We start from the raw sequence: 23,172 nt of genomic DNA, 5'->3' as shown, positions 1-23,172 counted from the left end.
ACTCCTGGATAGAGGAGATTGCTTTACGGACGGCTCGCTCTACTTGGGCTTGGGCCAGGCACTCGTTGCAGTCACGCCTATCTAGAGCACGCTCGGATGCGGATTACTCCCCATCCAAGCCAGCTTCGAAGATAGCACGTTTAGCTGTTGCAGCAGCATCTGTTCTCTCTCGCTCCCCATGAGGATCGTCTCATGGAATGTGCAAGGACCTTTGGGCCCCAATTTCAGCGTCAGCGGGGCCGACTGCGTCAGGAGCTTCAGCGCTGCCTTGTGGGAGGAGAGATTGATCTCCTTATGCTTCAGGAGCATCATCTGTGTGAGAGCCGCATTAGACGTTGTGGTCAGATCTTGCGTGGAAGATATGATACTTTTTTGGTCAGCTGCTTTTGGACCTGGAGGCATCCAGGGTGAGGTATGTATGTCTATTGCGGATTCTTTGCAGCAGGCCATTGTGGGCAGAGGGATTATTGTGCCAGGCAGGGTTCTATGGATTACTATGCACGTTCAGGGTTGCCTTGTGGGCTTCCTGAACATCTATGCGCCCAATGTGGCGAGTACACGAGCAGAGTTTTGGTCACAGATAGTTGAGGCTCTGCCGCCGCAGGCAGAACACTCATGCATAGGGGGGGACTTCAACATGTTGGAGGACCCTTCTGACAGGATTGGTGGTAGCCATGCTACTGTGCATGGAGTTGAGCTGGCAGCTTGGGAGAGGTTTTGTATGGCTCTGAGGGTTTCGGATGTGTGGCAGCATTCTAGTTTTGTGAGGCCCCCATACACCCTTGCCTTCTCTCGTTCGGACAGCAGAGTGGGATGAGTGAATCTATCGCGGATAGATCGCTTCTACACTAGTGACCATTTCAGTGACTTGGAAGGGACAGTCGGCATTCTGGCAGGGACTTCCTTCTCGGACCATGCGCCAGTGATCCTTAAAGTGGCAGACAGGCAGAGGAAGGGGAGCACGATGCTTCGCATCCCATAGAGGGTCTACACTCAGACAGTGAGTAGAGGCTCTCTAGGCAGAGAGCTTGGACAAGCAGGATTCTCCTGCTGACAGAGTGGCCTCAGGACTAGCTCAGATTAGTCGTTTCTTTCTCTAGGAGTCTTTGGTTCACGGCGGGCTGCAACGAGAGAGGAGAAGCAACGTCTCAAACATAGCATTGCTTCATTGCAGAGGATGCAGGAGCAGCATCCAGACAATCCTTGGTTGGAGGAGTAGCTAGAGCAAGCTCGCCAGGAGCTTGTTACCACAGAGGAGCGGCGGCATGAGTTTGCTTTCCATCAACAGGCATCTCAGTGGACACAGGTGGTGGGCGACAGAGTGAATGGTGCTTTCTTCGAGGCAGTAAGACCTCGGCATTCGCATGCCAAGGTCAGTCACTTGAGGAGGCCCGACGGCTCAATTGCTTCTGATCCCGAGAATATGCGTGCAGTTGCTACTGACTTTTACTGTGAGTTATTGTCTACAGAGCCTCAGTCAGAGCGTCAGGATGCATGCAGGGAGCAGGTGTGGTGTTAGGTGCAGCAGAATGAATGTTTGCGCTTTGCTCAAGATGAGTGCTCCGAACTATGCTCAAGGTTCCTTTTGTTCTTATGGCAGGGAGAGCCTTCCGTTCTCAATGAGAGAATGCTATGATCACAAACAAAGTGAATGGACATTGTGCATACAAGTGTATGAGACTGAGAGATAGAGAGAGAAGAGAGATACGACACCAGAGACGTTGTAAAACCCTCCTCTGAAGGCCCCACTCTCGTCGGCGAGAGTGGTCTACTTATGATGCACAATTTGGTACAATGGTGATGCCTGAGACTGATCCAAATCTAGACTATGTTGACGACTACGACAGGAATGATGAGGCCGACACTAGGGCTGAAATCTGCAATCGTGTATCTGCTGTCCAAAAACGCTATGGGCTGAAATTTGCTACAATCCAAAAACGCTGATTTGGGGGGCTGTTTCTGTGGGTCTTTGTCGCTGAAAATCTACAAGTTTAGGGTTGAAAACTGAGGTTTCTTTAGGCTGAAAACTGATGGTCTTTCCGGCTGAATCTACTGCTCCTTTAGGGGCTGATCTTTCAGGTACTTCATGGCTGAAAAACGCTGCAGGCTGAGATCATAAATGATGCAAATCTGCAAACGCTCGGATATGCAAAAACGCTAGGTTGATGTGTTTCCAAAAACGCTAGGAAAGGTCTTCAAAAACGCTAGCTGATGGGGGTACTCTGGCGATGATCTTCTGATGAAGAAACGCCAGGCTGATGCAGGTGATGGCAATGTTCTTGTGGAGAAAACGCTAGGGGATGGTTCTTCTTGCTTCGAGAGGGAAACCACCAAGGGGTCTTGTTGAGAAGTTGCCTGCTGAGCTTGGCTCCTGTTGCCTCTTCTGCCAAATAGTGCTAGCTCTAGTTTGCTTATATACAAACTTAGCAAAATTGCCCTACCTACTTTTCAACAAAAGTCACTTAAAAATAATAAGTGAAAAATGTCAAAAATAGGGAAAATAGGCTAAATGCATTGGAAAATTTCCTTGAAGGATTCTGATGGATTCTGATGGGAATGCTTATGATCATGCTGCGTGCAACCAGAGGATATGCATCTATACTAAGTGATTGGGCATGCACGGTCTACGAATAGACTCACGAAAGTGCCAGATCACTTCTAATCTAGACTGACTGGACTGACAGAACCCTGATCATGCTTTAGCTTGTCCACAGACGCATAGGGTTGGATGTGTCACGTGACATGTGGGCATAGATGCCTTGCCTTGTGATTGAGGAGATGCGTCAGAGGCTTGAGCTGCCACTTGAGCTTGAGGAGCTGCACACGGCTCTTAGTGCCCTCCCCCGTGGTAGTTGTCCAGGTGAGGATGGGTTGACTCCCAGTTTTTTCTTCGAGTACTGGTACTGAACTATATGGCGTCGAGGGAGATCATCAATAGCATCCAGAATCCTAGAAGGGACTCTTCGCCGGCCCACTCTGATGTGTGAGTCGTGCTGTACTTGAACTTCATAAAGGTCAGCAACGCTTGCTTCTTTGGGCGGCGCTGAAACCAACACAAAGTCGTTTGTGGCTCCTTCAATGCTTCAACTTCGTCGAGAGTCATGCTTCTTTCTTTTTCAAGGATCTCCAGGGCTGAAACCATTTCCTGAAACCATTTCCAACACAAAACCGTGAACCTATCCATTCCATGTAAAGTGAGTGGAAAAAATCTTGTCTTTTCTAAAGACTGTGTATGCAATGTAGATGAACATAGAGACGGAGTGCCAAACCGTTCACCACACACACGCAAACAATGAGATCGAATCTTATCGTGCTGATCTAAATCAATCAACTGTGGCAATTCACAACGGAAATGCCCATGCTTGGTGCTCGTACTTTCATGTGCTCTTTCTACAAATGTGTCATGCCAAGGAAGAGACATGAAATGTGACTTCCTTACATACATACTTTTCAGCTTTTCATGAAAAATCCGCATACATTCGTGCTCTGTTGGGGTATAAAGCCCAATGTGGTCGCCCAGGTAAGTGGACGGGCCGCCAGGTATATACACATATTCTTTTGTAAAAACCTAATAAGAACTCACTATGCTCTACACATTACAGTAGAGCGAGTTCACCATATCGTAGTGCTCTTCTTCTCGCACTCTCTCTCGCGTCGCACTTCCGCTCGTACTCCTTCAACTGGTATCAGAGCTCAGATCGAGGCTCAGGGCAGCACTGCAGGAGGCTAGAGTCACCAGCTCAGATTGGAGTGAAATTCGACAGGCAAAGACACGGCCCCAAATCCTGTGGGAGAGCTTGAGGTCATCTCGGCCACCGTTCGGCTTCGACAAAGGTCTGCGCAGGCCATTTTCGACTACGTGGTCTCAGCGGGTGGAGATCCGACTCTGCAAATTTGGGGTTTTCGGCTTACGACTGCAGGTGCTGAGGATATCGACACTCCCAGAGTGTTGATTTGTGGCTGTCTACACATCGAAGGACGGCTCACAGTTCTTGGAGGCGTGTCACATACGATACGGGCGCATCTACACACAGACTGTAGGCGACATCCACTAGTTCATCAGGTAGCTTGTGTTTGCTGCTTGATATTCCATATTTCATCCTGACATTGCAGGTACTTCCACATGGGATGTATTGTCAGAGATGATGTATGTTTGTTGAGGGTTTGCTGGCTAGTGGAAAATTTGTGGATGTATGACTTTGTGGGAAGTCTATGTACTGTCAGATTTACTGCAGCCTTTGTTGAGGGTCGAGTGAGGTTTTATTGAGCTGGGGGATTCTCGAATGTTGAGATCCTTTCGGTGATACAGGTCTTGGAGCGATCCCTCGAGCACCCTTAGATAGGCAGCTAGGATGTATTGACTGTGAGTCAGACAGTTGGGATTGCATCTTTGCTTTACTGCCGTTGAGGCATTGTCGCAGTCTATGCTTACAGCACAGTGACAGGACAGTGAGAGACAGTACAGGTGCAGGACAGGTTTACCCGCAGCTTACAATGTCAGAGAGACAGTGGTTTTTGGAGCTGTTTTTTGGTCTGTTTTTAGTACACCAGATTCATTTTACAAAGGAGACTCTGTCAAAATTTCTGCAGAATCTGAAGCTTTCTTGGTTCATTTGACAGGTTGATTTTGGTTGAGAGGTCAGTTTACAAGGGAAACTCTGCCGAATTCTTCCCAGGAAAGTAAACTACTGTGAAGCGTAGCTATGGCTGGATCACAGGACACTGCTCTTTACAATATCAAGAAGCTGGATGGAACCAATTTCCCATTGTGGAAGAAGCAGATTTGGCACGTGTTGGTACAAAAGAAGCAGATAAAACCTATAAATCTCAAGGGGATAAAACCAGAAGATATGGACGAAGATGAATGGAGCGAAATGGATGAATTGGCACTTTCTACCATTATGCTGACTTTGGCAGAAAGCGTTTACTTCAATGTAGCAGACGAGATGTCGGCTTATCAAGCATGGTTAAAGCTGAGTGATCTTTATGAGAAGCAGAGTGCAGCTTCACAGGTATACTGGCTTAAGAAGCTTGTTGACTTGAAGATGAAAGAAGGGACACCTATGTCCAATCATCTCAATGAATTCAACACAATCTACAGTCAGTTGTCAGCTCAAGGTGTCAAGTTTGATGAACCTGTTAGAGCTATGTTCCTGTTGATCACATTGCCGGAAAGTTGGGACACTTTTCGCACAGCTTTGAGTAATTCTGCACCTCCAGATGGTTTGAACATAGCAGGTGTAGAAGGAAGTCTGCTTACTGAAGAAACCAATAGAAAGACAATGGACAAAGGCAAAGGAACAGCCTTAGTTGTCAGGGGAAGGACCAAAGAAAAGTACAAAGGTGGAAAGAGGAATCAGTCTCGTAGCAAGTCCCGCAGTGCTAAAGGCAAGAGTGACATAGAATGCTACCATTGTGGCAAGAAGGGTCACATGAAAAGAGACTGCAGAGAATGGAAAGCAGAAAAAGGCAAAGAGAAAGCTGAAGACCATGGTGAGAAGAACAAGTCCTTAGTGAAGATTCAAGAAATAAATGTGACAAACACTGTTGCAGAGGATGACAGTCTAGTGTCAGGAGACATCTAATTCTTGAAGAATACAATGGACTCGGCTCTTCTTACAGCATCTGATGGAAATGCACTGAGTGACTGGATTATAGACTCAGGGGCATCACTTCATGTGTCTCCAAACAAGGAGTGGTTTACTTCTTATGTGACCACTAAAGATCATGTTCGGCTAGGCAATGGGCAGACATGTGAGATCTTAGGTGTTGGAGATGTTCAATTGAAGTTTCAGAATGTCTCTTCTTTCACACTGAAGAATGTGAGACATGTTCCCGCAATTACAAAGAGCTTGATCAGCACAGGTTTACTTGATGATGCTGGCTACGTCACCATTTTTGGACAGAACATGTGGAAGATATCCAAGGGTTCTATGACAGTAGCACATGGAGTAAAGTCTGGAGGACTTTACATGATTTATGTATCAAATGTCTCTAAAAATGTAATCAATGTCACCGAGCAGCCGAACGTTTCTTTGTGGCATAGCCGGTTAGGACATATGTCCAAGAAGGGAATGGAAATCTTGTCTCGTTCTGGTTATTTGCCTGGCTTTTCATTTAATGATTTTGAATTCTGTGAACATTGTCTGTATGGTAAGCAAACACAGCAGCCACATAAGCATCGAAGCAGTAGAAGAGATACACAGTTGGCACTTGTTCATAGTGATTTGTGTGGACCTATGCCTAATCTATCTCTAGGGGGAGCTTCTTACTTTATGACATTTATAGATGATTACTCGAGGAAAGTATGAGTTTACTTTCTCAAGCACAAGGATGAAGCGTTTAGTGTTTTCAAAACGTTTGTGACACTTGTAGAGAATCAGAGTGGCAAGAAGCTTAAATGCTTACGCACTGACAATGGTGGAGAGTATGTTTCAAAGGCCTTTCAGGACTTTTGTGAGTCAGAAGGTATAAAACGTGAACTTACTGCTCCTTACAATCCTCCTCAAAATGGTGTTGCTGAGAGGATGAATAGGACCATACAAGAGAAGGTCAGAAGTATGTTGTCTAATGCACAGCTGCCAAATGGGTTTTGGGCTGAAGCTGTATCAACAGCTGTTCATCTTGTAAATAGATCTCCTAGCAAGGTTTTGCAGAAGGATTCAGTGCCAGAGATGGTATGGTCAGGCAAGGTGCCCTCATACAAGCATCTCAGAGTCTTTGGCTGTGAGGCATATACTCACGTTCCAAAGGAATTTAGGAACAAACTTGAGCCAAAGAGTAGAAAGTGCATCTTTCTAGGCTATGGTAATTCTGGTGAGATGGGGTACAGACTTTGGGATCCCGAATCCAGAAAGGTTGTCTGCAGCAATGATGTTCACTTTAATGAATCCAAATATCATTCTAAACCAGAGAGGGTTGAGGAGATTAGAAGAGTTGTCTTCCAAGAAGATGGACCTGCACGTGCAAGACAAAATGTCAGGGCTCAAGAGGAGCAAGGACAGGATAGAGTGGAACCACAGGTTGTGGTTGAGCCTGAGCCACCTATTGTGCGTAGATCTGGACGTGTCACGCGACCTCCTGATAGGTTTGTTCCATCTATGAACTATGTCATGTTGACTGATTGCAATGAGCCTTCATGTTACAAGGAAGCAATGCAAATGAAGGACTCCGGGAATTGGCAATTGGCCACGCAGTCAGAGATGACAGCTCTGCATAAAAACAAGACATGGAAGCTAGTTAAATTACCACAAGGCAAAAAGGCTCTACCTTGTAAATGGGTTTACAGGTATAAGATCACCGCTCATGATAGTCAGCCAAAGTACAAAGCAAGGCTTGTTGCCAAGGGCTTTAAGCAAGAACAAGGCATTGACTTTAATGAAGTCTTCTCTCCGGTAGTCAAGATGACTACATTGAGATGCTTTCTTGCATTGGTTGCCATATTAGATTTGGTGTTGCACCAAATGGATGTCAAGACAGCGTTCTTGCATGGTGATTTAGATGTGGAAATTTACATGCAGCAGCCAAAAGGGTTTGTTGAGAAAGGCAAGGAAGATTGGGTATGCCAGTTGTTAAAGAGTCTTTATGGCTTAAAACAATCACCAAGGGCATGGTACCATAAATTCCACAAGTTTATGCTTTCTCAAGGCTACAAACGTAGTAAGTTCAATCACTGTCTGTATACAAAGAAGGCTAAGGATGGTAGTTGGCGGATCCTTATTTTGTATGTGGATGACATGTTGATTGCTGGCAAGCACTTGGAAGAAATTTCAGCTTTGAAGTCAAAGATGGCAAAATCGTTTGACATGAAAGACATGGGTGAGGCAAGTCATATACTTGGTATGCGCATTGAGAGAGACAGATCAAAGAAGTTGATTTGGTTATCTCAAACAGAGTATATTGACAAGGTTTTGCAACGTTTCAATATGGAGAAGGGAAAGGCATTGAGTGTTCCATTGCCACCATATGTGAAACTTAGCAAACAAGATTGTCCTGTGTCTGAGGAAGAACAGGCTGAAATGGATAAGATTCCATATGCGTCTACAGTGGGTAGTTTGATGTATGCAATGATTGCTACTCGCCCAGACATTGCATTTGCAGTGGGAGTAGTAAGTCGATACATGTCAAACACAGGCAAGAAACATTGGGAGGCAGTGAAAGGAATATTGAGATACCTGAAAGCTACAAAGAGTATGCGTATATGCTATGGGAGTCAGGAGCTAAGTGTAGTAAAGGGTTTTACAGACTCAGATTATACAGGTGACTTAGACAACCGAAGGTCTACGTCAGGGTATGTCTTTACATTGGCTGGTGGAGCAGTATCATGGCGTTCTAGATTACAAGATTGTGTTACTCAGTCTACTACAGAGACTGAATATGTTGCAGCATCAGAGGCATGCAAAGAATCAATTTGGCTTAATCGACTAGTAACAGATTTGGGAATCAAAGAAGAGATGCCTGTGTTATATTGTGATAGTCAAAGTGCTATACAATTGGCTCGCAATCCAGTTTATCACTCAAAGACAAAGCATGTGGATGTGAAGTATCATTTCATCAGGGAAATGCTCGAGGATAAGCAACTTCAGCTTGTCAAAGTTCACACCACAGAAAATCCTGCTGATCTACTTACAAAAGGACTTCCCTCAGAGAGCTTTGCGCATTTTCGCAAGCAGTTAGGTGTAGGGTAGTACATCACTTCTCTACATCTCTTGTATATTAGCTTGTATAGTAGCTTCTCTCACACTTAAAGTACCACATTGGACTTAAAGTGGGAGGTTGTTGGGGTATAAAGCCCAATGTGGTCGCCCAGGTAAGTGGGCGGGCCGCCAGGTATGTACACATATTCTTTTGTAAAAACCTAATAAGAACTCACTATGCTCTACACATTACAGTAGAGCGAGTTCACCATATCGTCGTGCTCTTCTTCTCGCACTCTCTCTCGCGTCGTACTTCCGCTCGTACTCCTTCATGCTCATCCATGAGTGAAACGTGCTCAACGTACAATATGTCATGCCTAGTAAAAGGGATCACATAAAGACGCTGACTAAAATACAGGAAACGATCAAGAATGAAACACTCGAACAATGCGTGCGTATCAATCATGCGAACACATTATACTTCCTGTGAGGGTTCTTTGGACCTAGGCTCTAGAGCCAAGATTGGTTCTTCGGGATCTATCGAATCTTCTTGTGGGGGATCTGTGGACCTTGACTCGAAAGCCAAGATCGATTCTTCGTGATTGATCGAATCTGTAACGATGTTAGCTTCGCTAGAAAAAGCATCCACTAACACATCATCCTTGTGAACAATCACATCATCTTCATGCTTGTGAGAAATCACATCTTGATCATGCAAATCATCATACTTGTCATTGTTATCCAAATCATCATGCTTCTCATTGTCATTCAAATCATCATCATGCTTCTCATAATCATGCAAATCCTGTGTCTCATGCTTTGGAGAAGAAGAGACTGAGAGAGTCTCCTTCTCATGAATCCTTTCAATCTTGTCCTGCATATTAGCAATGAGAGAGGGAGAATGAACAATGTCCTCTCCACGAATGACAATGGGAGAATCACTTTTGGCATAGAGAGTGAAAGTGTTAGCCTCCCAATCAATGAGCGGGTTAAGATCACGAAACCATTGAATGCCCAAAATCATATCACATCCTGAGAGAGGAGAGACAAAAAATCTTCTAGTGAAGGCAGCTTGTTGTTGAATTGTAAACAAAACACCAAGACACTCCTGCGTGATGAGAGAGTCTATACCGGGAACAAAGCCAGAGGCCTCGAGAGGAGATTTCTGACTAACTTCTAGGCGGACTCTCTCAACAAGAGAGGGACTGATCACATCATGCATACTACTTGGGTCAAACAATATGACAAAACGCTACCCCGACACCTGACCATAACATTTAATGAGAGAATCATCAATGGGAGGGTCAACAAAAACTTGGGGCACACTCGTGTTATCATTAATTGCATTGACAGAGTAAGTGGGTTTTGTGGATTCTTTAGATTCATTCGATTCAAGCTTAGGACATGTTCTTTTTATGTGACCCTTAATGTGACAATGAAAACAACCACCTTCCTTAGAATAAGTGCTTTGCTCTTCCGACGTGATGTATCCTCCTACAATTCCTTGTGCTACCTTTTCATCTGGAGTAAGCTTAGGTTTAGCAATTGTGTTAGCCTTACCCTTAGGTTCATTGGAAGAATTCTTTTCTGAGAGACTGTTGGAAGATTGGTTAGAAGAGTTACCATTCTTACCGTTTTGAGGGTTCTGAGAAGTCTACGAGGTACTTGTGGAAGTCTTGTTCTCCTTAGGCTTTCCCTTGTTGTGCTTCATCTCTTGCACGAGAGCAATCGCTACCGTCTTGTTGAGATCGATTGGATCGAGCACCTTGACATCGTACTTGATATACTCGTCCAATCCATAAAGGAATGCCTCTTTGCGTTCATCATCCGACTTGCATAATTGGGTACCTAGCTGCAAAACACGATTAGAAAAAGACATAACCGGCATACCATTTTGCTTGAGAGCGCGCCAATCGTCCTTCAATCGTGCGAGGTACTGAGGTGGCATAAACCGCGCCTTGAGCTTGTCTTGGAAATAAGCCCAATTGAATGAAAGGGGCGTGGGGGCGTGAATTCGTCGGCTTCTGTGAGACTGGATGGTTGGAATCCACATCGTGGCTTGCTCCACTTGAGGAACTCCCACGATCTTTGGCTGGTTCGTACTTCGAGGCAAGTACTTGTCGAATCAATTCTTGAGTGCGTAGTTCTCTTTGAGCCTCACGCTTGACCTCCAAGGCCTCTCTTTGAGCTTCACGCTCGGCCTCCAAGGCCACTCTTTGAGCTGCACACTCAGCCTCCAAGGCCGTGCTTTGAGCTTCCCGTTCCTCCTTTCTTTGTGCTTTTCTTTCTTTTCGTTCATCGCGCTCGCGTTCTAAAGCAATGCAATTTGCTTCTTGTTGTGCCAACGTAATTCGATTTGCTTCTTGTTGTGCCAGCGCAAGGCGAGTCGCTTCGCGATAGGCTTCTTGTTGTCGGGACATCATGTTCATGGGAGCCTCTTCTTGTTTGGCCATCATGTCCATCATCTGCTTGACCATTGCCTCCATAGGGTTTGGTACACTTTGTGGCGTAGATGGCGAAGGGGAGGGTCGGAAAAATCTCTTGGTGGGGAAAATTCTTCGTCGCCTCTCTCATGCTCATCACCTGTATGCGAAGTATCCATTCCGCTTCGGGTGACGACCATGCACTATGATCTTTGGTTCTTAAGTCCACGAGAGACTTGGATTCTTGAGAGTCTTGGGTTCTTGGGTTCTTGAGGGTCTTGAGGTTCTTCAGGTTCTTCAGGTTTTCTTTCGCTTGCAAACCGCGTTGAGAAGGATCTTCTCTTCACCCGAGTTCTACTCCTTTCTGCGGGCGCACCCCTTGGCGGCCTTGCGCTCACACCAAGGTTGCTTTTTCCCACCTCACGTCGATTGGCTGGCCGCTAAGTGCACGGTCCGCTCTCAATGAGTGAAAAGAGACACAAGGGGAGGTTGGACAAGCCCTTTTTTCTTAGGATTCCTGTCACTCTTCAAAAACACGATTAGGAATCTACACGCCCAAGCAAACTTGGGTTTGTGCGACCGCAACAAGCAAAAAAAAATTTCTTGTGATTCTTGTGGTTCTTTCCTTGAGTGATACAGAACACTGCCAACGCTCTGATACCAATGTTAGGTGCAACGGAATGAATGTTTGCGCTTTGCTCAAGATGAGTGCTCCGAACTGTGCTCAAGGTTCCTTTTGTTCTTATGGAAGCGAGAGCCTTCCGTTCTTAATGAGAGAATGCTATGATCACAAACAAAGTGAATGGACACTGTGCGTGCAAGTGTATGAGACTGAGAGATAGAGAGAGAAGAGAGATACGACACCAGAGACGTAAAACCCTCCTCCGAAGGCCCCACTCTCGTCGGCGAGAGTGGTCTACTTATGATTGCACAATCTGGTACAATGGTGATGCATGAGATTGATGCAAGTCTAGACTATGTTGACGACTACGACGGAAATGACCAGGCCGACACTAGGGCTGAAATCTGCAATCGTGTATCTGCTGTCCAAAAACGCTATGGGCTGAAATTTGCTACAATCCAAAAACGCTGATTTGGGGGGCTGTTTCTGTGGGTCTTTGTCGCTGAAAATCTGCAGGTTTAGGGCTGAAAACTGAGGTTTCTTTAGGCTGAAAACTGATGGTCTTTCCGGGATGAATCTGCTACTCCTTTAGGGGCTGATCTTGCAAGTACTTCATGGCTGAAAAACGCTGCAGGCTGAGGTCATAAATGCTGCAAATCTGCAAACGCTGGGACATGCAAAAACGCTAGGTTGATGTGTTTCCAAAAACGCTAGGGAAGGTCTTCAAAAACGCTAGCTGATGGGGATACTGTGGCGATGATCTTCTGATGGAGAAACGCCAGGCTGATGCAGGTGATGGCGATGTGCTTGTGGAGAAAACGCTAGGGGATGGTTCTTCTTGCTTGGAGGGGAAAACCGCCTAGGGGTCTTGTTGAGAAGTTGCCTGCTGAGACTGGCTCTTGTTGCCTCTTCTGCCAAATAGTTCTAGCTCTAGTTTGCTTATATACAAACTTAGCAAAATTGCCCTACCTACTTTCCAAAAAAAGTCACTTAAAAATAATAAGTGAAAAATGTCAAAAATAGGGAAAATAGGCTAAATGCACTGGAAAATTCCCCTGAAGGATTCTGATGGGAATGCTTATGATCATGTTGTGTGCAACCAGAGGATATGCATCTATACTAAGTGATTGGGCATGCACGGTCTACGAATAGACTCACGAAAGTGCCAGATCACTTCTAATCTAGACTGACTGGACTGATTGAACCCTGATCATGCTTTAGCTTGTCCACGGACACATAGGGTTGGATGTGTCACGTGACATGTGGGCACAGATGCCTTGCCTTGTGACTAAGCAGATGCGTCAGAGGCTTGAGCTTCCAGTTGAGCTTGAGGAGCTGCACACGGCTCTTAGTGCCCTCCCCCGTGATAGTTGTCCAGGTGAGGATGGATTGACTCCCAGTTTTTTCTTGGAGTACTCGCACTTGCTTGGCCCAGATCTCTGTAGTGCTTTTCAGTACATCTTGCACACAGGAGTGATGCCTGACAGCATGAGTGAGGGTCTGATTTACCTCATTCCCAAGGAGGGTGGCTCCTTGGATGAGATTCGACAGTGGCGCCCCATCACCATCCTCAACTCAGCCTACAAAATTCTTGCCAAGGCTCTGAGTTTGAGGATCCAGCAACTTCTAGAGAGCCTTATACATGGGACTGAGACAAGTTTTGTCAAGGAGCGCAATATCCTTGACAACATGTTTACTTTTTGGGAGGCTTCTGCCCTAGCGCGGCTCCGTGGTGAGGACCTGGTGATTCTTCTTCTCGATTTTGAGAAGGCATACGACAAAGTTGACTGGGACTTTATAGAGGGTACTCTACGCAGGATGGGCTTCTCAGATGCTTGGATCAAAGGGGTGTCAACTTTGTACAGACAAGCACACAGTCAGGTACTTTTGGCAGGAGGTAGAGGTGATCGCTTCATGCTCACACGTTCGATCAAACAGGTATGTCCTCTTGCCCCCTTCCTCTTTCTATTCTATGTTGAGGCGATGAGCAGGTTTTTGGTGTCGCAGCAGGTTGGTCTACGGGGCTTAGCACTCCCTATTCGGGGAGATGAGCTACTGGACGCTGAGTGTGCTGACGACTCAGCCTTGTACTTAGATGGCCAGGAGGCGAACCTTCACAGGTGTGAGCAGGCTTTGGAGACCTTCTGTTGTGCATCTGCGCACTAATCAACGGGAGAAAGATAGTGGCTTTCTCGGTTGGTAGTGCTCCCTGTGCCCGATTGGATACCAAGAGAGGGTTTTAGGTGGATTCCACCTTTGGACTTGTCTCCCGAGCAGCAGATTGCTCCCCTCCTCCTGTCTATCAGCAGGAAGTTGTTACACTGGAGCTCAGCACGACTTTCTTTGGCTGGCAGAGTAGTAGTGGCCAACCAGGTGTTGTTGGCGACTATGTGGTACATCACTTCTTGTTGGATCTTCTCGAGTTCTTGTATCAGCCAGGTAGAGAGGCTGATCAAGAACTTCCTTTGGTCAGGACGTGACACTCAGCTAGCCCGAGCCAAAGTGGGTTGGCAGGTCATCACTCTTCCTTGTTCACAGAGAGGGCTTGGGATCATTGACCTAGCACAGCAGAGCAAAGCCCTTCTTGGGAAGTTCATAGTCAGAGGACTTCTTCCAAGTGAGGAGCCCTAGAAGGAGTTCTTGCTACAGCGGCTCCGTGCTAGGGTGCCTCAGGTTGGAGGCCCCTGGCGACCTTCGACCAGATGGATCTTCACAGAGATGCGCAGAGTTGGTTTGAGATGGAGACTCGAGGACCGCTTCGCTGTGAGTTTGCTTCGATCTTGGGAGCACTTGCGGCGAGGCCTGGAGCAGCGACAGCCTACTTGCACGGAGGAGCGCCTACGACAGCCCCTTGTTTGGAACCTCATGGTTAGCACTCAGAGAGGCCACTTGGTTGGTAGTCGGCCTCATGTTTCCTGGGGTCCTATGGCAGCGGGTCCAGCACGCTCTTTATGTGACTAGTTAGAGTTTAAAGGCTTGTCAGAGGAGTTGCAGGGTTTCCAGCTACAGGGCATGAGAGGGGTGCACAGCATGTGCCAGGACATCTCAGAGGCAGTTCCAGCTGAGTGGCTCACACCTCTCGAGCCAGTAGCACCCAGGTGGATGGGAGCCAGGTGGATGGGATCCTTCACACGACTGGAGGTTCTCATCTCAGTCCGGGCCTACTCAGAGACTGTTCCATCCCTGTTTTTCGAGTTGCAGGGTGAGGGACGCTTATAGCGAGTTGCAGTAGAGGCCCCGCAAGTGGCAAAGTGCTGTTTTCAGAGGATCCGAGTGGTGGGCATCTGTGGGAGGACTTGTGTCATCGATCCTGACCCAGCAGCTCTTGAGACTGGACACTGGAGACTTTGGGCTTGGGAGTGCTGTCCACTGGCACGAGTACAGTGGGAGTGCTTTGGAGGGACCCTTTCTCTTCTGCAGACCACCCAGGTGTCCCGTTCTTTCAGTACACTGTTCGACTGGCACGACACATACTAGCAGCACACAGAGAGACCCGCCCCGCTGCAGCACCTCATTGGCAGGAGGAGGGTCTCACAGCTTAGTTCTTGGCAGCCTTCTGGGAGAGGTTGTGGGATTCCAGACAGCCGACGCAAGTCACCTTGTTTCAGTGGCTGGTCGCACACAGAGTTACAACAGTTGGGAGCTGGATAGTGCATAGTGGTCTCTCGGCCGCATGTGCAACTTGTGACCGTCCAACTTGTGACCGTCTTGTGGAGAGTCAGTGTCACTGTCTTTGGGACTGTCCTTTGGCACAGCAAGTGTGGCTTCGTGTTCTTCGGCTGATGCCTGCTCTCTCCACGGCTCGACAGTACACTTGGGGAGCAGCGGCTTGGTCCACCCTCACGGGCCCGGCACTTCAGTTTCAGCTATCTTCCACCAGCAGGATGATAGTGATGCAGGAGGGGCGACCTACACTCCAACCTGCCACAGAGCTTACTCCACAGGTTGGGAGCTTATCAGTGGCCTGACACTCTGGTTCATCTGGCAGGCCCGTTGCTTCCGCATCTTTGAGGCTCGCCTTGTGCCACCAGCAGAGACTGTTCACGATCTTTGGCTAGAGTTGATCCACACTCTCAGAGGACAGCTCGAGAGACTACAGGGCAGCTCCAACCGCATGCGAGAGCGCAGAGAGGCTTTCCTTCGACTTTGGCGTCCTGGGCCTTTCTACACCATGGTCCAGGGTGTACTCCGATGGCACTACCGACCACCTGTGTGGCTTTTCCCTCCTCCCATCTCTTGATTTAGCCTCATTGTACATATGCTATTTTTTCATTGGGAGAGTCTCCCCATCATGGTTGTTGTAGCCCTCTCTTGAAGAGGTGGTTGTAGCCCTATGGACAGTTTCATTAACTAATAGAAGGATCTTTTTTTCGGAAAAAAAAAAAGTATGTTACATAATTCGCATATGTTACTTGGAGAACAGCAAGAATGAGACCATCTCTTTGCCTTTATTCAGATGATTGATTTATGGCACTGTTTGCATCCAAATGTTTTTGGATTTACCTTTCAGCATGCTGCTCATTCTTCTTATCGAGCACGGCTCAATCGTTGGTACTTGCTTAATGGACAACAATATGAAGAATTTGTATTTGATATGAGGATAGATTACACCATGCAGTTATCGGATCATTATCCTCTTTTGTCGTCTTTGTACTTTGGGCAGTCTCTCTATGATGATCGGCCTTTTCCTAGGAAACATTTGCTGCATGTTAACAATGCCTATCTTACTCATGAGGTTTTTCGAGATATGATTGCCAACATTATTCCACCGCTGCTAGCTCACCTGCATATTGATCTGGATGTTGCATGGTATCACTTTATCATGAGGGTGAAAAGTGTTATTTGTGACTATGGCACGCATTATATGCGGTGCACTCGGGGGAATGTTGTTGACGTAAAACAGGTTTGCCAACGATTGCAAGAATTGGCGAATTTGCGGCCCGTGTCTAACTCTGAAATGGCAGATCTATGTGAAGCTCATGTGTGTATTCAGAAAAATGATAAGCAAAAATTGTTAAATGGCAGACGTGTGCTCGCCAACAGGCTTTTATGGATAAAGTCTATTCTTCGAAGCAATTTTTTAAGCATCTGCATCATACAAGGGTCTCACGATCAATTAAGCGGGTTATGCTTCCCTCGGGTGCTTGAACTTCTTTGAAGCAGGAACTTGCTGATGTTATGGTTTCACATTATCAACAGGTCTTTGTTGCTCCTTCTCAGGCATCTTCGGTTGTTTGCCATGCGCGTCAGCTTTTGCTTTTTTATGTTCGTCCAATCCTGTCTTCACAAGATGCACAATGCCTTGAGGATCCTTTTACTGATTCTGAATTGCATAGTGCGTTTCTTGCATTGGACCGTTGGCGATTTCCCGGCTGGGACAGACTTACTATGGAATTTTTCCTCTCCTTTTGGGATGCTCTTAAACAGCCCCTACTTTTCATGTTAAATGCGGCATGGGAGAAACAGGATTTGCCGCTATCATGGAAAGAGGGTTTACTTAAATTGTTGCCTAAGCAAGCGCTTTGTGAGCAATTCTTTCACTGGCAGCCCATTCCTTTGATGCCAGTGGTTTACAACATATTGGCTAAAATGTTGGTGCATTGCATTAAGGACCATCTTTGTGCGGGACTTCATGAGGCTCAGTATGGTTTCATTCCCCGTCGTCAAATCATGGATAATTTGGCTAATGTTATGATTGGCATGGAGTATGCTAAGTACACGCAGCAAGATGTGTTGGTCATGCAAGTTGATATTGAAAAGGCCTTTGACATTGTGCAATGGGACTTTATTGCTGCCACGATGAGGTGTCTAGGGTTTGGTCCTAAATTGGCCAATGTGGTTTATTTCTTGTATGCTTGTAGTACGTCTTCAAGGATCCTAGAAGGTGAATTGACAAAATCGTGGCCACTTGGTTGTTTGGTTAGGCAAGGTTTCCCTTAGTGCTTTGATGTATGCTATTGCCACTCACCCCTTGTTGATGTATCTTGATCACTTGACCTCTGCAGAGCATCTTCATGGTTTGCAACTACCCTCGGGTCATACCTTTATTGGGCAGGCTTATGCGGATGACTCGTTGTTTATGCCTCGCAAGAAGTAGAAAGATGTCCAAGAGATTATGGAAGCTTTGGAATTGTTTGGGATTGCGACTCGTTTTATCAACTTTTGTAAATCGAAGCTTCTGCCACTTCGTTCCCGCGATTGGGATTATTTCTCCAAATGTGATCAACAGGTATTTGGGATCCAATTGGATGAAATGTCACTCACACTCAAAAACTGGATTGGGCTATGCAACGTTTGAATGTCAACCTGCATTACTAGAGCAGCTTTCTACTTGGCCTGTGCATGTTCGCCTATGAATCGTTCAAAGCATTATGGTGGCTATATGTTCAGTTCTTTTTGCCTTTGTTGCACTGACCTCGCCACTGTCTTGGTTCTCTTATATCATCCATTTTGTCTCATTTGTGGCGAGCTCATGCACACAAAAAAGACCTGCATTTGATGTCGATGGAGAAGCTTTGTACACCCAAACACTTTGGTGGTCTAAATATCTTGGACCTGCGTAGGCATGTTTTTGCTAGAAAAGCTATGTTGCTGCCTACACATGCGCAACAATCTAAGCCTGGACTCTTGAGTCAGCATGTTGTTACATCATCATTTGGTCACTGGCAATCATCTATTTGGGAGGTTGTATTTGGTGAGATGGACGGGCATAGTCCTGGATGTCCGCTTGCTTCCGCCTTGCTCTCTACCTGGCAAGAGGTTACGTTCATCTTTTGTGGAATGCTCGAAGGTAAGGAAATCCGCTTTGTCTCGAGAGTCTTCATTGGAGCCGGGCTTTTTCTCTTACTTTGGTTGGCCGCTCGCATCGCCAGGCGTACTTCCTCTCTTGCCGTGGCATTCAGGTGGTTGAGGATTGGTGGATACAGTCGGATTCTCTTTGGAGTTTCCCTTCACTGCTCGCCGTTTTAGATTGGGCATGCATTACCGCCAGTTTTGGAGAGAATTGCAGCAAATGCTGGTTGACTTTTGACCCATTTCTCGTTTGCCCGATGGTGTGTTTGACTGGAATCTTTGGGAAACGCCCTTTCAGGATTTTTCTGTCAGTCGAGTTTATGCTCTTCTTCTCCCTCAACCCTAGCTTGTTGATCATTATAATGCTCTTTAGCACATGCATAAATCTCAGACCTGGTGGACGAAGCTTCTATCTACCTTATGGTAAATCCATTTGCCTCTAAAGGACCAGTTGTTTCTTTGGCGTTGCTTGCTTGGTGTCCTCCCGGTGGGCACTCTTCTTAGGATGCGCCATATTCGCCTTTCATCCTGTGCCCATTGCTCGGCTGCGGAAGAGGATGTTTGTCACTTGTTGTGTGATTGTTGCTTTACTCGAGATTTCCTTCACCGCGTATCGGCATGCATGTGGCTCCGTTTTCCCACGACGGTCTTCCATAAAGGGTTTTGGAAAAATACATGGCCAGATTTGAAGAATGTGCATGATGTCCGTAGCTTCTTGGGCTTATGCTCTTACTACAAAAGGTTTATTAGGAACTTTGCCGAGATTGCTTCACCCCCACATGCTTTGCAAAAGAAAGAGGTCACGTTCAAGTGAACACAAAAAGAGATTTCAGCTTTTAATGTCTTAAAGGAAAAGATGACTTCGGATCCAATAATTGTCTTACCAGACCTCAGGAAGTCATTTGTCGTCCAATGTGATGCGTGTGGAAATAGTATTGGGGCAGTGTTAATGCAAGATGGTCGGGTAGTAGCTTACGAGAGCAGAATCTTGCAAGGGCAAGAAAAGACTATGCAAATCTCTAAGAAAGAGCTATTGGCCGTGATTCATGAGCTTTCTAACTAGAAGCACTACCTGTTAGGTGATGATTTTGTTGTCTAGACAAATCATCAGACCTTGCAATACTTCTTGACGCAGTCAAAGCTATCCGAAAAGAACATGCAATGGGCAAACATTCTCTCCATGTTTCACTTTCAGATCCTGCATGTGGAAGGCAAGAAGAATGTTCTAGTTGATGTGTTATCAAGAAAGCCACAAATTTCAGCTGTCAATTCCTTATCATCATGAGGTTGATGACATGAAGGAACAGTATGCTATTGATGACAATTTGCAAGGATCTTTGAACAGTTGCAAGATGGGCAACACCATGAGCACTACCTCCTCAAGGATGGTTTTATGATGATGCATGGCAGATTATGTGTCACTAAGCCATTGCGACATAAGGTTATGGTAGATAGCCATGTCCCACCGTATGCAAGGCATCGTGGTATAGATGCAACAATAAAAGCGGTCGAGACATTCTTTTATTGGCCTACTTTGAGAAGAGATGTGGATGCCTTTGTGCGAGCATGCTGGTTTGCCAAAAGGTCATGTTTGATAGGCAAAAGGCACCAGGGTTATTACAACCACTACCTATTCCAGATAAGCCATGGGAAAGCATTACTCTGGATTTTATCTTTGATCTTCTAAGAATGCTAACAGGGAATGATGGTATATGCTAAAGGTATTATGCTCACTCCTATCGTAGATGAGATGACAAAAGTATGAAGGTCTCATTAATTCATTTGTATCTATGTTTCATGACCTTTCCTACGGATACATGTGATGATAAAGGGTGCTAATCACACTAAATCATCTATGGCATGTATGTCTTGCATGCAATCGAGGATGTTTGCGATTTCAAGAGGAGGGTATGTCACGAGGCTATGGCGGCCTTCATCTGTTGTACCTTATTCTGGTCTCATGGGCCATTTTTGGTCTTTAAGAGACGTTTATATATCTTTCTTTCTCTCTCTTTGATTCAGTCATCTTCTGCACGCTGTCAATTTTGTATTGAACTACCTCCCTTAATTGAAGAATGAACCACTCTAGTTTATCTAATTTCAATGATGCAAGACAACTCTAACAGCAGTGCTGGCTTTACACAATATGGATCTCGTAAAACATCTATTCAATTGAGCTTATTTTTCGTGATCAGTATACATGGGCTTCATACTTTGTACCAAATTTAGATAAAACAGACTTTCCTGGAGAAGGGCTAAGCCCGGACATTGTTGCGACCCCAACTATCATGCATAATACAGGTCATATTTCATGCATGACCTGAATTTCATGCGAGACTGAATTTCAGGCGGCAGGCCTAACCACTTTCACTAGTTTTTGCTTGGTTTAAGAGCCTGTTGTTTTGTAACATTGCCGCTGATTGCTTCGACGGAAACACACCTATATCAGCTGATAACCAGAACACCTATCGAAACAATCTTCACCTTACACAGCTTTCTGTATGAGAGATGGAAGATTTTTAATAGATCTAGTGTGTAAAAATAGTTTAAAGGTTTAAGGTAAAAGAAGATGTTGGTTTCATGTTTTAGGCATGACTTTTGGTTCAAACTTCACACATGATCACATATAATTTGGTGTGTCACGTACATACACACATGACACTTGTACATAGAACTAGGCTTAAGTAAAACAAAGCAAGCAACGTAATTATAATCCAAATTTGTTTTTAAGTTATGGACAGTACATTTATACTCTCATAACTGACATTCATCAACAGAAGTAAATCAACTTCTCACTTACAAGAAATGATATATGGATGTACCAAGCGGCGCATTATACATACTTCACGCAAAACACGTTTTGCCAGCAATGGATTAAACATGATGTCTGGAATTTTCTGCATTCAGATGAGCCTGATTTTATAATCTGGGGCAGTTCTTATAAGATGCAATTGGCATGACTGACCATATATGCCCTACTCAAGTTAAATAAGCTGAAAATAAGTGCACGTCTTACTTTCAGTGCAATATATTGACGTAGATGAAGATCCGTTGCCTTAACCACCTCCCCATATGCGCCAGCTCCCAAGAAGGCATGCAGTTTGTACCTTTCACCAACTGAAACACACACCAGCAGAACTCCTCTGATCAATTAGCTGATGCACAGTAATCAAGATGCTCACACCAACAAACAACGGAAATAGAGATGGAATTAAAAGTAGAAACCAGCTTAAAGTTGTCCGTTGCTGAAAGCTTGGAGTGCAATTGAGTTTGGGCATCATCTCCTCTGATCTTCCTTTGAGAGGAAGGAATCTTATGAGAGTACTTCAGTTATACAGCACTCTTGTAGAGCTTCCTTGTCCAACAATGTGCTCATGGCCACTACATGATTGTCGCCTCTCGCTCCCATCTCTTGAGGCTATGCAGTACAAGTTTCATAGATTTACCTAAAGGTTTGGGCCACATACTATGGTTGCATTTTTCCAAGAGGCAAATTGTACTAGAGCTCCGTTCCCATTTTATCCATATCCTTACTTTGTACCAGTTTGGATTGTTTTGTCTTTTCTGATAGATGGAGGACATACATACATCTATATTTGATTTGTCTCATAGCCCCGACTTCGACCTCACATATATGTTAAAAATATTTCTTTCTTTCTTTCCCTCTCTTGTGAAATTATAAAAGGCACGATCTGAGCCTGAAAATCTGCAAAGCCCTATGGACCAAAGACTTCCTGCCTGCCCAGTCTGCTCTTGATGTGCTCTCCTCAGGTACGGCCATGACATGTCTTCATTTTGTAACACGAGATGTCCATCAACTATCACCACATCCAACAGTGCAAAGACTGCAGGTATGCTTGCTTCAAAATGCTCTAAGACAACAAAGATTGTGCAATTTGCATTCATAAGATTGTCTTGTGCATGTAAAGCTTTGTATTCGTCATCTCAATCTTGTAAAGAAGTTTTGACAGTTTGCTCTCAAGGGTCAATTCAAATTCAAATTCGTTGCTACTTTCGGAACCATGGTGTTACCTTACAATCCTTGGAATACCCATCTCAACCTAGTCCTTGAGATCATGGAAACCTAATCTAAAAGAAAAGCCTTAATATCTTTGCTACTGTTGTTCTTGCCACAGATGTCAAGCGGCTCTTCAAGAGAGTGCAATGTCAACTCTTACATCTGATGCCTTCCAATTTTGATTGTATTTCAATTCTTGGAAAATGTCACATGAGGGCCACATAAACAATACTGCACAGCATGAGTTCTACCCATAAAGGATAAGTGGAAAATTTGGTACATTTTCAAATATTTGCATTGAAGAACATGCGCATGTTAATATCACTTACAAGAGTCAATTGCTGATTACCTATCCAAGTCTTGCCATTTACACGAAATTGGCCCGGAATGTTGGTTTCTAACACCTGATTTGACATAGTGTATGATCAGCCAAATGCCTTTTATGAAGACATCCTGCAGCATGACAATTTTTGTTTTTTAATATGAAAAATAATCATAAAATGACAAATTTTTCGGAAATAACACCGACTTTGAATATGTTATAAAACACTTACAAGAAGCCAATTGGAGAAGAACACAAATCGCAGTTTTCTATTGTCCCTTAGCTAGTATTTTGCAATTTCTGGGGTTCACATTAATAAGGTGGTGCTTTGACATATCAGGGGTTCCTGTATTGCAACG

The 23,172-nt window shown here is 45.2% G+C and overlaps 1 protein-coding gene across 8 annotated transcripts in view; it reads right to left on the bottom strand.

The window, feature by feature from the left end:
* LOC147464996 (mitogen-activated protein kinase HOG1-like) overlaps positions 1–23,172 on the bottom strand; it is a 175,578-nt gene that overhangs the window by 130,959 nt on the left and 21,447 nt on the right. For 6 of the 8 annotated variants that reach the window (XM_086510661.1, XM_086510678.1, XM_086510671.1 and 3 more), the window contains exons 2-4: positions 22,841–22,944; positions 21,490–21,590; positions 21,274–21,370 (exon numbers count right to left, since the gene is read on the bottom strand). In XM_086510661.1, the coding sequence (XP_086366787.1) occupies positions 21,274–21,370; positions 21,490–21,590; positions 22,841–22,907 (265 nt within the window). In that variant the 5' untranslated portion in view covers positions 22,908–22,944. Of the gene's footprint in view, positions 1–21,273; positions 21,371–21,489; positions 21,591–22,840; positions 22,945–23,045; positions 23,163–23,172 lie in introns of those variants that run through there. The other 2 variants (XM_086510640.1, XM_086510685.1) reach the window with 2 other exon arrangements.

Source organism: Adiantum capillus-veneris, chromosome 1 (assembly GCF_014529385.1).
Source record: "Adiantum capillus-veneris isolate H3 chromosome 1, ASM1452938v2, whole genome shotgun sequence".
Classification (NCBI taxonomy): Eukaryota; Viridiplantae; Streptophyta; class Polypodiopsida; order Polypodiales; family Pteridaceae; genus Adiantum; species Adiantum capillus-veneris.
The sequence above is the reverse complement of the archived record's forward strand: the minus strand, read 5'-3'. Positions and strand labels throughout refer to the sequence as shown.